Consider the following 17354-nt stretch of genomic DNA (forward strand, 5'->3'; position numbering starts at 1 on the left):
GACTGATGTTGAAGCTGAAACTCCAATACTTTGGCCACCTGATGTGAAGAGCTGACTCATTTGAAAAGACCCTGATACTGAGAAAGATTGAAGGCAGGAGGAGAAGGGGACAACAGAGGATGAGATGGTTGGATGGCATCACCGACTCAATGGACTTGAGTTTGAGTAAACTCTGGGAGCTGGTGATGGACAGGGAGGCTTGGCGTGCTGTAGTCCATGGGCTCGCAAAGAGTCGGACATGACTGAGCGACTGAACTAAACGGAACTGAAGGGACCCAGGGCAGCAGCAGTAATTTGAAAGGAGCAGACATACCTGCTGATCTTGGAAGTCTCTTGGAGAAGCAGGAGGCAACTGGAGCTCACCCTGGGGACAAAGCCTGGCGGCAGTCACTTTGCTGAGTTCTTTCTACCATGTGGACATTGGTGCTGGCAACCACCATGTTGGAATCCTCCCTCTAGCTTATGAGCCTCAGGATCTAACCGCACTGCCACCTACCAATCTGTAGGCACCAGTTCTGGGATACCCCAGGCCAAGCCACCACCTGGGCGGGGACACAGCCCTGCCCACTAGAGGGCCCAGGACCCATCGCCACAAACCAGGGCTCAGGCGCTGGATTCAGAACTGCCTGAGCTCTGGCCCTGGCCTCACCCACCAGCAAACATCCTCTACTGTCAGGACCAGCCTCATCTACTAACAGGGGGCAAAAGCTGTGAGACCTGCTAGGCCATGGCCCTACCTACCAGCAGGCCAACACAAGCTCTAGGACACCCCAAACCCTGTAGCCAGACTTCAGGACCTAGCTTTGCTCATCAGTAGGCTGGAACTAGACCCAGGACATGACTTCACACCAGTGGGTGGGCACCAGTCCTGAGATCTCCTGGAACCCAAATCCACTCACCAGTATACCAGCATTAGCCCTGGGGCTCCTAGGGGTTTCAGGGCTTCCCTGATAGCTCAGTTGGTAAAGAATCCACTGCAATGCAGGAGACCCCACTTCGATTCCTGGGTCATGAAGATCTGCTGGAGAAGGGACAGGCTACCCATTCCAGTATTCTTGGGTTTCCTTTGTGGCTCAGCTAGTAAAGAATCTGCCCATAATGCGGGAGACCCTGGTTCATTCCCTGGGTTGGGAAGATCTTCTGGAGAACAGAAAGGCTACCCACTCCAGTATTCTGGCCTGGAGAATTCCATGGACTGTATAGTCCATGGGGTCACAAAGAGTTGGACACGACTGAGTGACTTTCACTTTCTCCGGGGTTTCACAGGCAGGTGCATCATGACCTGGCCCTGCCAGCCAGTGGCCAGAAGCCCCCACATGAGGAAGGGCCTGGAAACCAGAGTGGGATCAAGCCATGCCTACCAGACTTCTCACAGTAGTCAGCTCCCTATAAGAGAAGGATCCATACACCCCTCAGATGGGGCATCACTAGAGCATAAAGCTCTGGTGACCAAAGAGTAGTGTGCTGCTCAGACTCATAAGAAGTCTCCTACAAAAGGCCACTTCTCCAAGGTTGGGAAACATAATCAGCCTGCCACATACAGTAAAATAAAAATGGCAAGTCGGGAAAAATGAGGTGACAGAAGAACATGTTCCAAATAAAGGAATAAGATAGACAAAACCTAGAAGAAGAAGTGAATTAGAGGTAAGCATTGTACCTGAGAAAGAGTTTAAGGTAAGATATCAAAGATAAAGATCTTGAGAGTAAAGAGTGAAAAGTTTTGAGTTGTTAACAAAGTTAGAAAATATACAGAACAAACTAGATGAAGAATAAGTGAAATGAAAAATACACTAGGAATACAGAAGGAATAAACAGAGGATTAAATGATACAGAGGAATGAATCAGTGAGCTGCAAGACAGAGTAGTGGAAATAACTGAAGGTGAACAGCAAAAAGAATAAAAAGAAATGACTGTTTAAGAGACCTCTGGGAAAACATCAAGCATACTAATATTTGCATTATAGAGATCTCAGAAGGAGAAGAGAGAGAGAGAACAGGCAGAGAACATATTCGAAGCAATAATAGCTAAAAATATTCCTAACCTAAAAAACAGATATCCAGGTCCAAGGAGCATGGAAAGTTGCAAACCAGATCAATTCCAAGAGGACCACATCAAGACACACTATAAGTAAAATGGCAAAAATTAAAGAGAATATTAAAGAGTGGGAAGGGAAAAGCAACAGATTACCTACAAGGGAATTCCCATAAGGCCATCAGCTGACTTTTCAGCAAAAACTCTGTAGGCCAGAAGGGAGTAGTATGATATATCTAAAGTGATGAAAGGGAATAATAACCTACAACCAAGAATACTCTGACAAAGCTCTCATTCAGATTTGATGGAAAGGTCAAAAGTTTTACAGATAAGCAAAAACTAGGAGTCCAGCACCACCAAATCAGCTGTTTAATAGACATGTTGAAGGGACTTCTCTAAGCAAAGGCAACATGAAAGGGAAAAGCTCATTGGTAAAGGCAAAAAAATATATAGTAAAGGTAGAAAGTTAACCATATACGAAGCTAGTAGGAAGGTTAAAAGACAAAAGTAGTAAAATATATCCATAATAAGGAATTAAGGGATATGCAAAACAGATATAAAATATAATGTAAAAAACTAATTATGAGGGGAGGAGAGTAAAATGCAGTGTTATTAAAATGTTTAAGGAGTCAGCAATTTAATCATATGTATGTGTGTATACATATATGTGTGTGTACATGTACACATATACAGATTCAGATACCTTATGGTAACCACAAACCAAAAATCTGTAGTACATGCATAAACAGAGGAATTCAAACATAACACTAAAAAACTACCAAAGTACATACAATGTAAATTGTTGCAGCCACTGTGGAAAACAGTATAGAGGTTCTTTCCTCAAAAAACTAAAGATATTGATAGAACTACCATACAATCCAGTAGTTTCACTCCTGGGTATATATATCCAAAGAAAACGAAAACATTAATATACATGTACCTCAATGTTCATAGCAGCATTATTTACAATAGCCAAGACTTTGAAGCAACCTAAATGTCCATCAACTGATGAATGGATAAAGATATGTATAAATACAATGGAACAGTAGTCAGCCAAAGAAAAGAACGAAATTTTGCTATTTGCAACAACCTGGATGGACTTGGAGGGTTAAATTTGCTTAGTGAAATTTAAAGTCAGAGAAAGACAAATGTTATTATTTTCATATATTATCTAAAAAATAAAACTAGTGCATATAATGAAAAAGTAACAGACTCACAGATATATAGAACAAACTAGTGGTTACCAGTGGGGAGAAGGAAGCAGGGAGGGGCATGATAGAGGTAGGGGATTAAGAGATACAGAGTTCTATATATAAAATAAATAAGCTACAAGGATATTTTTTATAGCACAGGGAATATAGCCAGTATTTTATAATAACTATAAATGGAGTATAATCTATAAAATTTGAGTCACTAGGTTGTACACCTGAAACTAGTATTATTGTAAATCAACTATACTGCAATAAAAAAGAAAAAAAGACTGAGTATATAGTAAACTGCTTTGAAAGTTGCTTCCACATTAAGATTCATTTAAAAGCAACAGATGGAAGAAGAGAGCTGGCCATTGCGATGTTACAAAAATCAATGTGTTTCTATTAAGGCAAAGAGGTTTTGAGAGATTTGCTATGGAAACTTACTGCCAGGAACCTCTAAAACCTCCCAAAGTAAGCCAATCCTCTTTAAATTTCTGAAGTAGAAACTGACCTGTAGCCGGGGAAGTGGTTTGTGATTGACCCAGCTGCCAGGCAGCAGAAGATAGGTTGCTTACGATTGTGGTAAAATGTCCCACCACTGTACAAAGCAAAAACTGCGGAGCTTTTGAAACAGCACCCAAGCACTTGAAAGGTAATGGTGATTGGAAACACCTGCAAGATATTTATCACTTTTATTAAGAAACAATGATTGTACAATTCAAGATTAAAAACCAGGTGTCTGATGAGTTGTTTCAGAAGGCAGAAATTTGCTCTTTATAAGAAATCATGGTAAAAAGACTCATTCAATTTGTTTGGCAAAAACATTTTATTCACAAAATCTCCCTTTTCTCCATAACTCTCTGCTCAAATAACTCAGAAGGCTGGAAGCTGACATTTGATATTTACACAGCTCAAAATCTGAATACTCACTAATGTCTTAGCTGTTCTACATACTCTACTACTGTCTAGCCACCGCGCCCCGCCATCCCCCCTCCCCACCATCTTTGTTCTTAAATCACAATATGAATGAAGAGCTCAGAGGCTGGAAAAATCAAATCCCCATCATCTTTCCCCAGCCCCATGCCACATAATCTGTTACAAAATCCTACTTTAAAAATCATCCTCTTTTGGGGGAGGATGATGCCATTCTCTGGAATGAAAGCAACTAGCACAGAAATGACTTGTGATTGCAAGCAACACACAAAGAACATTTTCATCACGTTGGGGAATAATTACTGCTGCTCCTGGTTCACGGAGTCTTCTTTACATCTCAAAAGCTATAAATAATCCAGTGTGCCAAAGAATCATTACAACGTTTACTTTAAAAAGTATGAGTCTTACTTCTTCTAAATGGAGACTAAGCTTTCCTCCCCCCAACCCACCTATGGCTGGTACCCCCGCAGCTTGCCTTACTTGATTGAAATTGAGGGCATTTGGTAGAACGCTGAGTGATTTAAGTAGGTAAATCTCCGTGTGATTCTGAGGAGACAAAAAGACAATGAGCTTAAGGCATCAGCCGATGCAAATCCACTATACCAGCTTTGGAGATGTAAGGGACACCCTAAGCAGCCTACTCCAAGAACTTTTAAGCATCTTTAATGGTACCCTGAGGGCCTCTGCTTGCGCTGAGCATCAAATGATGCAAGGTGCTAAATATGTAATGCTCTGCCCTCCTCCCACTGGCAACTGGAGAGCAGAAGGCAGCATTTGCACAACTCCTGGTGTGCATCCTCCCTTCCTTCTCTGGCTTAGAATCACAGGAATGTTGTCTTATTTGCTTTCTTGCTGACCTACTGATGAAGGGTGGGAACGGGTATCAAGAACCATTAGAAGCTTTCTCAGAAACTTGAGGGAGTAAGAGATCTTGGCGAGGATTTATTTATTCATGAGATGCAAGTCAGATCCTGGTCCCTCCCTTCTCTGCAGTGCCGACTGTAAGGAAGGTGCTAGAAAGAGCACACACAACTATAGTGTCTCCCAGCCCAGCCTGGTACACACAACATGTATGCTAATGCTTATTATTAATTTTACTATTTATACTCATTTCCAAAGGTCACACATCCGTAATGGATTTTATCTATACTGACAGTTCTTTCACCCTAAGACTGAACTCTCATAGGTAACTTCCATGCACATTTTTCAGAATAAAGCTATTGAGACCAAAATGCTCATAGTTCTAGCCAAAGAGAAACAAACTACAGCAAATGTAGGATCTTGATTTCCTATCTCCATGTTAGGGTGTCTTTCACTGTGCATTTATGGAGATGCTCAGATCTTTGCTACATTGGCTTATGTGCTAGCCCACCAATAGGCGTGTCCCCCAGCCTAGAAGGAATTTATTGGTTTACAATTACTCCTAACCTAATGCGGCCCACCTCCCCTCACCATAGACATTTGGCACTGTGAGTGAAGTCAGCTAGAGGTAGGGTAAAAAGAGCAAAAGATGAAAACTACTGCTTCCTAAATATAGACAAGAATGTGGTAGGATTGGTAGGATTCTCCACCCCACTTTGAGCTGTAACAGTATATAAACATTTGTACATTAACCCTTCTTGTTCTTACTCATCTACACATACATTCATTCGCTCTGCCCGATATTTGCATCTGTATATAGACACACCCCTAGTATCAGTGCTTAAAACAATGTGTAACAAAATACATGCTACACAGATATATATATCCTATAAAAATCCACAAGAGACACCTAGAGGCCCCAAAGAATAGAGGCATAAATACAAGATTATAGGTGTCGCTCAGTAGAAAACTATGCGAGTAGCCAGAGGCTGCTGAAGAAATTGGAGGTAGGGGTTAGGATGTGAAAAAAAAATATGCAGAAGGGAGGAAAGGTGCTCAGGGAATGACACAAGCTATTATAATCCTTACAAAACACCAGGTAATCTTCCCAGAAGAATGGAAGGGGTTTGGTGAGGTTGACAGAGATCAACTCAGCTTCTGTGTTTTTCTTCACTGGACGCAATGACCAAATTTCAGGGACCGGATTCATTTTGGGTAACTGTGCAGAAAGAAGGAAAAGACTATCCAGATTGTGTCCAAATACTTCAGAACTTGACAGAAACTTATTAAATGGATTAATGGTTTCAGCTGGATGAAAAAGAAAATAAAAGATCAAAAATAAATTCCTAATAAAAAATGAAAAAGCACTTATAATACAACAATGGATCTGTGGTAAAGGATATGCAGACATTAAATGAAATAACTCAAATATCCCCAATTTGCTCCTTTTGCCTAATTTATGACCCTGGTCAAGCTATGAAGTGAGTTCACAGGTACATTGACACACACAAAACTTGTGTTTTCTGGCTAGTCATTTGCTATTTGATCTTTGCTCTAAGGGTAGAGTTTGGGATGCCTTAAAGATCAATCTCTTTTGTAAACAAACCATACCCTCTCTCTGGGGCACAAAATTGCACGGTCTTGATCCAGAGAAAGAGGAGAGGCATTTAACAGACATTTCTTCTCCAGTTACAGATGAGGTGGATCCTCTATAAAATGGTTTATTTGCCCTTTTAACAGGGACTGAAATCAAATTCAACCAGGATTGAAAAAACAGTTAACCAAGGGGAATAAACTGTTTTTAAAATGTATTAATTAGGATCTGTTAGCTATATTTCCTTATATGCAACTACTGGAAAGAAAAACCAATTCCCAGGGCATTGTGTTCTTACATGCACTCATTTCATTATATGAGTGCCCTAAGCTATCCATACCCATCCTCCTATGAATAAGACCAGCAGAAGTGTTTAGACTGAGAGAAACACATACTCCGTACGCCAGAACCTAAAACCTCAGGAACCCAGTTAAATGCTGTCTGTGTACATCAACACTGTTTCAATTACTAAAAATTGTAATATTTCCTATCCACATTAAAAAAAAAAAGTGATATTATTTCATGTAAAGCTGTATAGTTATCCTGTCAAGACTCCAGACGTGTAGCAATCAAACAGTCCCTGGGGACAGGTTCTTTTATTATACAGTAAGAAAAGTAGCTTTTGTTCTTAAGAGGCTATTTAACACATGGTATTTATAGCACCACCACTCTGAGAAACTCTACATAGTTCAAAGAAATTAAATACCTTTTGAGTCCATGAACAAACTCACACTTAATTCAGCATCTTTTAGTATAGACTCTCACTGGCACAGCACAGCTCTCAATGTCCAGAACAACAAATCGATCTGAAAACCCTGGGACTTAGGTGGAGAAAGAGTATCCATAACGTATGTAACAAAAAACCCGAGGCAGCTTAACTGACCTCCCCCAAAGTGACCCAGGGTTTCTAGGACACTCATCTCAGACCCCATCAGAGAACAGCTCCTGATAGTGGAATAAACACATCATACCCTGGGTGAGCCCAGGAGACCTGGAGAGCCACCTCTCTTGATTTAAGAACACAATCTGTGCCCAGCACAGAAGGAGAGGCTTCTATGTGCAAAAAGAGACAGGCTGGTAAGTCTGATGGACCCCAAAGCACATACCTGATGAGATGCAGGTTGGGGCTGTTGAAGGATGAGGAAATAAAACACTGACTTTAATGTTCTCCTCTCCACGCAAGTGATCACAAACTATACAAGAGCATACATACCCCTACACATGCCACCCTAACGCTGTTCTTCTTTCTCAAAATTATCCCATGGGAGGAAAACCAGACCTTTGAAATGATTAGCAAAAGGGTGGGAGGCAGGTTTCTACATATAAAAAACACACTCACCCCCAAACCCAGCAAGAACATTAAGATGCCTTGTTTAAAAAAAGAAAAACCTATTTCAGTTGTGGTTTGGCCTGATACACCACACCCACACGTACTGAATATATTGGTTTACCCATTAGCCTGACTGGTCGTAACTCTGAAAAGAGTTACCAGGCAGAGATGAACCTCTCTGATTAAGGAGCGTTTCAAAGACAACCCCTCTCCCACATGGAACCCGCCTGAGTGCCTGGCTGGGTGCAGAGGCGGGAGAGCCCGTGGCTCTCCGAGTGCCCTCTTGGCCAGTTTCTCCTGGGTCCTCCTGGCATCACCATCTAACCTTGAGGCTAAATGACTCAGACAACTGAGTGAAGACAGAGAGCAAAAGTCTCTCTCTCCCAATTCACACAACTTTTCTTTAACACTGCGCCATAGAGAACTGCTGCAGTTTGTTCTAAGTACAGAAAACAAAAGATATGAAAGTACATGACTGTTGCATAGAGGGAAAAAAAAAGGAAAAATGTGGGAAAGGATTCGCACCAGTCTTGCCCCAGTGTCACAGGGCACACAGGGACACCTGCTCCTTGCCCGACTCTCGGGATAAAGCCCAGGCCCACCATCCCCGGAGCCTCAGTTCTCTCGGCCATTCAGTTCCTGGTGAGGGTGCCTGGAGCGTCAGACTTAAAAGTGCAGCTGAGGGTGGCAGGGTGATGGAGCAAGGGGACGAGGCCCCCGGAGGAGGATGGCTGTTACAGAAGAGAATCACCAGAACACGGAGAATCTTGTCTGAGACCACGGATATAAAACGAGTAGCTCTGGGGACTCAGGATTCAGTAAGCCAGTACAGTGCTCAATATTTTGGTAAACAAAACAGAAATAACAAATGAACAGGGCTACCCGATAGTGGAGAACCGTTCTCTTTTCTACTTCAGGGTAGAGGGGCATCTACTCAGGGTCCACAAATGTGCGTCTGCAGAGCCACGAGAAATGAGAAGTCCCTCCCTCTGAGGGTTCCCTGGTACACGGCGGGTAATTCAGCATTAACCAAGGTGAAATGGCGGCCAGGCCCCGGCCCATTAGCCTCTGGTGTCTCTACTGCAGGCCGGCCTCAGTTCTTCTTGTCCTCCTTCTGAGGCTGGCCTTTGGCGGCCCCCAGGTTGTTCCACACCTCTGTGTACATGAGGGTCCCAGTGAAGACAAACAAGGTGCCCAGCCAGTGCCACAGGGTGAAAGGGTTCTGGAAGTACAAGATGGAGAAGATGAGGCTGACGAACTTGCGCAGCGTCACGACGAGGGTGACGGTGAGGGAGGCGCATTCTGTGGTGAGGATGAAGACGCCCCGGATGCACACGTACCTGGAGGGGCGGGGTTAAGGCAGTTTTCCGTCAACAGCCCAGAGATTAGCGGGAGAACCTTCCGGCCAGGTGCAGGGCTTCCACGTTCATATCCCAGGAACCAGAAAACAGGGCGTCGGCCACAGCTGCCCTGAGGCTCCTCCTTGGGAGAACACCCTGCAGAATTCCTGTCCTGCCACACGATTTGTGGATCCTAACTTGAAGCTGCCTGAAAACTTCCTATGATACTCATTTGGGATTTATTTTGGATTCTTCCCATAGTTAACAGTGAAGGTCACCTCCCAAGTAATGACAGATGGTAACACTGTCAGTAAAGGTGATCACGTCTCCAAAAAGGAACTCTGTAGGGCAAGCATATGAGGTAACTTCGAGGAATGAGGTCAACCACAATCTGTTCCATTGTTTCCAAGGCTCAAGGGTTTTTCTAAAGGGCCTAAGGTGGTTCAAGGGCTTTCCTTGTGGCTCAGCTGGTAAAGAATCCGCCTGCAATGTGGGAGACCTGGGTTTGATCCCTGGGTTAGGAAGATGCCCTGGAGAAGGGAAAGGCTACCCACTCCAGTATTCTGGCCTAGAGAATTCCATGGACCGTATAGTCCACAGGGTCACAAAGAGTCGGACATGACTGAGCAACTTTCACATTCAAGGTGGTTCAAAAGAGCCATTTTAAAAATTAGGTCTTATTTAATTTGAAATTTCTTGCAGAATTTTGTGGCAGCTTGTGAAATATCCTAGGATACTGGAAAACTCCATGTAGAAATCATAGAGTATTTCTGTCACATACTAATTCTTAGTTACCCACTGACTTCTATCCCTCCACCCAAAGGTTTTCCTTCCTGGTGTCTTATGACTTACTGACCCTCCACACCGCCACCATCTCTTTGCCTCCCTCTCCCTGCAACAAAGGAGTTCACTGGAAGGGCCTGTCTCCTCCTTACTGCAGAATAGATCAGAGCAAAAGCGAAATGCATGTCACTGCACCGTTAGAAGAAAAAACATTTCTGTGGCAAAGTAGCACATGGCAGACGAGTGCAAAGGATACTGAGTGATGACATTCATGAGGAGGTAGAACCACATGATGGGCACTGTCACACCAATGACTGGAACCTGATACAGTTCTGCAGAGATTGAGAGACAGTCGTATCACTTTGGACAGCTTATGTTTTCATCCCTTTGAACACAGTAACACAGATGAACATAGTAGAGATAGCAACATTTTTTCTCTTGCAAATAGACTTGGTCATATACTTTACTTGCCTTGATTCCAGGCTACATTGTCCTTAAGAGTCATTACATTGGTTTCTTAAAACAAATTATATTTTAACTTTAAACTCTTTACCTTTCACCTGACTAGGACCCCACTTTACAGAGAAAGATTCTGCAACACAGAGAAGTTCAAAATGATATGGTCTTAAGAATACTTGTCTTAAGATACTTGTCTTGAGAGACAAGCCCTAAATAATGCCATTTGGAAATATGCTCAATCCTACCAGTAATCAAAGAATTCTAAATTATTACAAGGCTGTATCATTCTATATCTATTAACTTAGCAATTAAACACTTATAATAAATAATATCCTGATCTGGCAAGGTGGTAGCAGAACTAGCAGCCATTCAGTGGGTGGTAGTATAAATTGGTGTTTTCAAAATAAATTTCACAATAGGTATTAAGTGGTCATAAAGGCACTGATTCTTATTCTCAGGAATTCAGTCAGTTCAGTTCAGTCACTCAGTCATCTCCGACTCTTTGTGACCCCATAGATGGCAGCCCACCAGGCTCCCCCGTCGCTGGAATTCTCCAGGCAAGAACACTGGAGTGGGTTGCCATTTCCCTCCCCAATGCATGAAAGTGAAAGGTGTGGATTAGTCCTAGTTAATTCAAAAGAAGAAACAAGCTCAACATACATTGTGGTGGTGTTTATAATAAAGGAAAAACGAAATCAGTCACAACGCCCAGTGATAAGAGCAAGGACTATGTATGCAAAGGTACTTTAACTAGATGTGACATTATACACTTGATTTAAAACAAAAATCACAAAGATTATATATAGTCACATAAAAAATGCAGAACGAAAGTGAAAAAGAAAGTGTAAAATTATATTTACACAAGGATTATGACTGTGTGAGAATATATGTAAATAGTGTCAGGATGGAAACTGGTAAAATGAAATTAGCTCATGTGTAGGGCAATAGAACTGTAACTTTCCTTCCTTGAAATACATTCTTATGTTTAGTTTTATATAATGAGACTTGCACAGTAAATGTATGGGATGAAATAAACTATTCAAGATCAAAGAGAATAAGGACATAGTAATCCTTGAAGGATCAGTCTTTTTATATTGCTAAATTGTTTGGCAGGCTTGAATTATATGGGCTTCTCTGGTAGCTCAGACAGTAAAGAATCTACCTGCAATGTGGGAGACTTGGATTCAATCCCTGGGTCAGGAAAGATCCTCTGGAGAAAGGAAAGGCTACCCACTCCAGTACTCTTGCCTGGAGAATTCCATGGACAGAGGAGCCTGTCCATGGGGTCACAAAGAGTCAGACCTGACTGAGCCACTAAAACTTTCACTTGAATTATATAGCATAACTGAATAAAGTCTAACAAAGTGATGCTGAAATATGCTTAGTAAATGAACATTAATTTTTTTTGCAAAAAATAAAAATGTATATACATATAAATAATTTCTAAAATTCTATGTCTGGACTAGTGGGAAATCCCAATAATTTAGTGTTCTATTGTCTTTGAAATACTTAGCAAGTACTGAAATGAAAAGAAAGTCAACAAATGTTATTACTGTATAATAACTTGAGAGATTCACTGTATCAGCTTGCTGGGGAAAGACAATCCATATGATGTACAGTATTTAGACGGATGTTCAGTTTCCTTGCAAATAACAACTTCATCTGAGACGAAAAAATGTATACTTAGGAATGGTTCTAAAGAAGTTGAAGGCAGATCTTAAAAGATTTTTTTTAATAAAAATACCCATCCCTGTGACTTCTAGAAGGAGCATTCAAGTGACTAAATCAGTATTAATCTCAAGGAACTTGATAATGTATTTATTTCAACAGCCCTGTGCTATATGGGGTCTCTTAAGAGACCTTAGAAAACACTGCGTCAAAAATCAGCTGTATGTCAATTATATCTCAATTTTTTTAAAAGCCAGAACCAACTGAGTAATTCAGAGCCTTAAAAACTTTCTTACATGCTGTCATCACACACTTTTTTGCAGGCAAATGGGAGATACAACTTTGTAGACTCAGAGAACAGTTACAACTTCACAACTTGTGACCAGATAGCAAACAAATGTTTACTGAGTCCCTACTGTCATTCTGCAAAACACACTTACCATTTTAGGCCTGAGCAACATAAAGCCTTAATTTTAAAAATATTTGTTCCCTGTGTATTCATTTGCCTGTATAACATGCTCTGTCTTTTAGTAAATAATCAGATTATATTGGGTTGACCAAAAAGTTTGTTCACATTTTTCATTACACCTTATGGGAAAACCCGAAGGAATTTTGGGGCCAACCTAACATTGGTAATTTCTTTTAAGTTAACTAACAATTATTAGCTAATGTATTAAACAGCCACTGTAAAAAGTAATAGCCAACTCATACTGTAGACACCTGAACTAATTTTTCTTATTCTTGCGGCCTATCTACCCCGTTGTCGTTTCTGTTCCTCCTTGCTTGGAGGCAGCTCAGCCTGTATCTGTGAGCAGATGTGCCTTTCCTAGCAGAGAGGGAGGAACAGGAGGGAAGAAGCTGGACTGCTGTCCAACTTCTCATGGCTCCAGTCACTGCAGTATTATTACTATTTGTTTGCATTCTCAGATCATCATACATTCCCTATTCAAATGCAAACAGCACACAAATTCCAAAGCAAAACAGAAAATTTGAAGATATTGTCTTACTTCACTGGCAAATAATTGAGAAGTGCCTGCAAAAGCTTTTGTTGCTGCAACCACTGATTAATGGCACTATATTTCAGGAAGATGGCATGGGGATGGGTGACCTGGATATGATGAAAACTGCAGAGGTGAAGTCACGAGTAAAACTGAGACGTTGCCTCTGAAACTGTCAGGTAATTCTACTGGATAACCCCAAACTCACCAGAATTATTGAACAGAACTGCATGGTCATAAATGTCAGAAGCCAAGAAGATGAAACCAGGAAGTGGAAGGGCATGCTAGGGAAAGAAACATTTCATGTAAATTTAAATGCCAAAACATTACAGAAGTATAACATAGAGTATCTTTTACAATGATTGGAAGTTTTACAAGTTGTGTAACAAGAGATGTCAAGAAAAACAAGTCAGATTTGTTAAAAGTATCCAGTGCTTTTAATAGCTTCCCAGGTGGCACCAGTGGTAAAGAACCTGCCTGTCAATGCAGAAGATGTAAGAGACACGGGTTCAATCCCTAGGTTGGGAAGATACATTGGAGAAGAGAATGGCAACCTACTCCAGTATTCTTGCCTGCAGAATCCATGGACTGAGGAGCCTGGTAGGCTACAGTCCATAGGGTCGCAGAGTCAGACACGACTTAAGTGACTGAGCACATACACAGTGCTTTTAATAAGCCCTGTATACTTTTAATAAGTCCTGACACTGTATGGCGTGATATCAACCTGCGAATTACAGTTCTTGCCCCAGAGAAGCTGATGGTCATTACAAAACAATAGAGCCCGCATCCTTTCCTCAACAAAAGGGAAGGGGAAATTGAAACACAGTCATTCTGCCCAAAGGATCTGCCTATATCTTATTATTTTTGAGAATGGCTAAACAATATAACAGATTTAAAAATTATATGGAATGTGAAGGCAGATTTTAGGGAGTTCATGAAACTAATGGGAGAGAGACTAGAGGACAATATGAAGTCAGGGGAAAAGAAATGAAGAGAGAGAGATTGAAGAGGAAGCGGAAACAATAGGTAAGCAAAGATTAACGTGCCTGACAACCACCCACCCACCACCACCACAGTAAACATTTACTAAGGAATCACAGTAAACATTTACCAAGCAGTTAACTACGTGCCAGATACTGTGCTAAAAGAAACATGGGAACCACACAGAATGCTCCTTTATTTTTTAAACTCCCAGCCACATACTGTAGCTACAATTAAATATCTCAAATTGCTTGTCTGCAACTTCAGTTCAAAAGGTTTACAGGAAGGACTCCCTGAGGTTGCTGAACCTGGAGGCAACGCTATCCCCGAGACCTTGAGGAGCTGGGCATTATCTCAACAGGAAAGAGTGGGGAGAAAGAAGAAAGCTAGAGAAAGCAATTTCAAATAAGAAGCGAAAGGGCATACAATTAGCTAATTAAGTTCTCTATCAAAGGAATAAAGCCTGTCTGAGCAGCTTACTCTTCAAACCCCATCCTCCCCAGTTCTCCCCAATTCCTGCCTGCATATATTTTCCTTGGCATAGGGCTTCTGAAACTTCTGTTCCTTTCCAGGTTTCCATATTGGTTTTAACTTGATTTCATCTTTAGGAACATTGGGTTCCTTGTCTTCTGGAGAAGGGAATGGTTGTTCCTGGTTGTTCTGTTCACACTGACTAATAGCAATCATTTCTTGTAGAGAACTATGGCAGGCTATTAAAAGTGCCAGTTAGTGGGCCCCAAAGCAGTTTACTAGATAATAAATTGATCCTTCAACTACATCAGAAAGATAGTATATCATACTTGAACTAATATACTACAAAAACAACTCAGTAATTTTCCTTTTCCCCAGGTTCAAGAAATTGCTTACATTATAAAACAAAGCCTCCTTGGAGTGTTTCCCGAATTGTTTGTACAGAGTCTCTTGGAAAATACCCATCCTTGCAGACATCAGAAGAGCGAAAGTCAGTGCCCCAATGCCTGAAAAGCAAACATGGAGTTACAGAATGCCCGTACTAGCTAACTTCTGAAAAAACATTTATTCTTTTCTTAAAAAACATTTATTCAGTTCTACAAATATTACACACTAAACACAGACCATGTACGAAATTTAAAAAGAAATAAAAATCAACCACCATATTACCATCCAGTCCTAAATAGTTTGCTGTCTTTCTCTGTATATGTTGCTTAGAAATTGGGTTGGATAAAAATTTCATTTGGGATTTTCTAAGGTCTTACAGAAAGCCCAAAGGAGATTTTTGGCCAACCCAATAGATACTTTATGCTGAAATGGGATCATAATTAGTATGTAATGTCGTATCTTTTTCTTCATGATCTGTTTCCTGTATTTTCCTTCAAGTCATTCCATTAAAAATGTTTTCAAAAGTATGATTTAATAGTGGCATATTAGTCTATCATGCAGACTATATCATACTTAAATGTCTTACAAGAGGAGAATGGTTAGATTACTTCTAATTATTTCATCATTAAAATCAATGTACATCCTAGTACATAAATCTTTAAACAAAATGTTGATTATTCCTTAGGAAAAACTCTTATAAGGAGGATTACTGAGACAAAGGTTGTAGACATTTAAAAAGCTCAACACATAAATTTTTTTTCCCAGAGAGTCTGTGTCAATTTACCATAAACAATTTATATGAATATGGCTATCTTACTGCACCCTCAGCAGCAATGAGAATAATCAATATCTAGCCAATATAATAGACCAAAACAAAAAGATACTACATTTTGGTTTCAGTTTGCATTTCTTTGTTTAGTAACCAGTGAGACTGAACCTAAGTTGATTGAATATTAATTCTATGCCCATGAATTGTGTGTTAAAGTCTTTTATTCTTATTGGAGGAAGTATCTTCCTAATAGCTTATAAAGCTCTTTCTATGTTAAGAATAGCGACCTAAAGGGATAAAGTTGCAAAGTCAAGAAGCAAGGAGAATCCAGTTCTTCCACTGCTACTTTTCTTCCGTTTGGTCAGTCTCCATCTCTTATTGCTATCACTGACTTTTCCCTCTGTATAGGATATAGCGAGGGCAAAGCTCTATAGTAGTTGTTTAATTAATTCAACAGAGATATCTGTATTTTTCAAAACTACCCAGGAGATTCTGATGACCAGTCAGGTTTGGGAACATTGCCATATGGAAGAGCTTATGAAGAAAAGAAATCTAAGATTTAGAAATGGGTCCTACGGAAATTTAAAGAGTCAACTGCTATAATGTGCCCTCCTTTTGTAGAAGCTTCTGCTCAGCAGACAGATCATAAAGAAATGGATGACACTCCCATTGTTCCCAGAGAGTATGATGGGCAACTAGACACAAACTTTTCTTTCTATACTAGTGGCAACCAGGAAAAACATCCATGTTGTAGAACACGCTACCATGAACACAGACATTTTAGTTTCTTCAACCCTAAGGTTCAGAGATATATAGTCCCAGGTGCCTCTCTCTTCCATGGCATAATTTGTTCAGCTGAAGCTTCTTGCCAAGAAACATATCCCTTAGGATAAAACTCTGAAAACAGAACTGCAGAGGCAATTAGCTTTACTGTAATTACTGTACTTGCCTAGTAACCACCATGCAAATGCCTGGAATCCATCATTCTCAGTTGAGCTGGACTGGGAAGTCTAGGAAATAAGAAAACATACAAGGTACAGAGACCAGAACTACAGGCAAGGGGCCTTGATACAAGGGAAATATTTATGTTACCCATTTCCCTCTGTAATTCTCTTTCAAAGAAGTAAATCCTTGTAAGACATGAGCACTTACATTTGTCGTATCATTAATAAGTACCTGGGCACCCCTGGTGAGTAGTGACTAGAAATCATTTGTGAACAGACTCTTACCACCTGCTTTGCTGACATGAAAGTGCAAACAAATATCCCCACAGACACCAGGGCAATGGAGGTATATTTGAAGATACTGTATCTGCAAAAATAAAAAGAGCAGAGATATGAATTTCCGCATGATGCTGACAGTAGGATGGTTCACGAAAGTACAGATCACCAAGACATGATCAAGAGGATCACTTCTCAGCAGAGTCCACCTACGTCCGTGCGTGAAAGAGTCAGAATACTGACTTGTTTCTAGACTACACACTTTCTGGTAGTGTCCAAGACTTGGTACACCAGTAGACTGTTTCATCAGAAAACAAAAAAAGGCAGATCAGGCAC

At 40.8% G+C, this 17354-nt stretch overlaps 1 protein-coding gene across 2 annotated transcripts in view; it reads right to left on the reverse strand.

The window, feature by feature from the left end:
• Positions 1–3883: 3883 nt before the first annotated feature.
• SLC35B4 (solute carrier family 35 member B4) overlaps positions 3884–17354 on the reverse strand; it is a 40633-nt gene continuing 27162 nt past the window's right edge. For both annotated transcript variants that reach the window (XM_061165836.1, XM_061165837.1), the window contains exons 5-10: positions 17028–17109; positions 16748–16808; positions 15039–15148; positions 13399–13474; positions 10322–10397; positions 3884–9282 (exon numbers count right to left, since the gene is read on the reverse strand). In XM_061165836.1, coding sequence (XP_061021819.1) covers positions 9036–9282; positions 10322–10397; positions 13399–13474; positions 15039–15148; positions 16748–16808; positions 17028–17109 — 652 coding nt within the window. In that variant the 3' untranslated portion in view covers positions 3884–9035. The remainder of the gene's footprint in view (positions 9283–10321; positions 10398–13398; positions 13475–15038; positions 15149–16747; positions 16809–17027; positions 17110–17354) is intronic.

This window comes from Dama dama, chromosome 18 (genome assembly GCF_033118175.1).
Source record: "Dama dama isolate Ldn47 chromosome 18, ASM3311817v1, whole genome shotgun sequence".
NCBI classification, from domain to species: domain Eukaryota; kingdom Metazoa; phylum Chordata; class Mammalia; order Artiodactyla; family Cervidae; genus Dama; species Dama dama.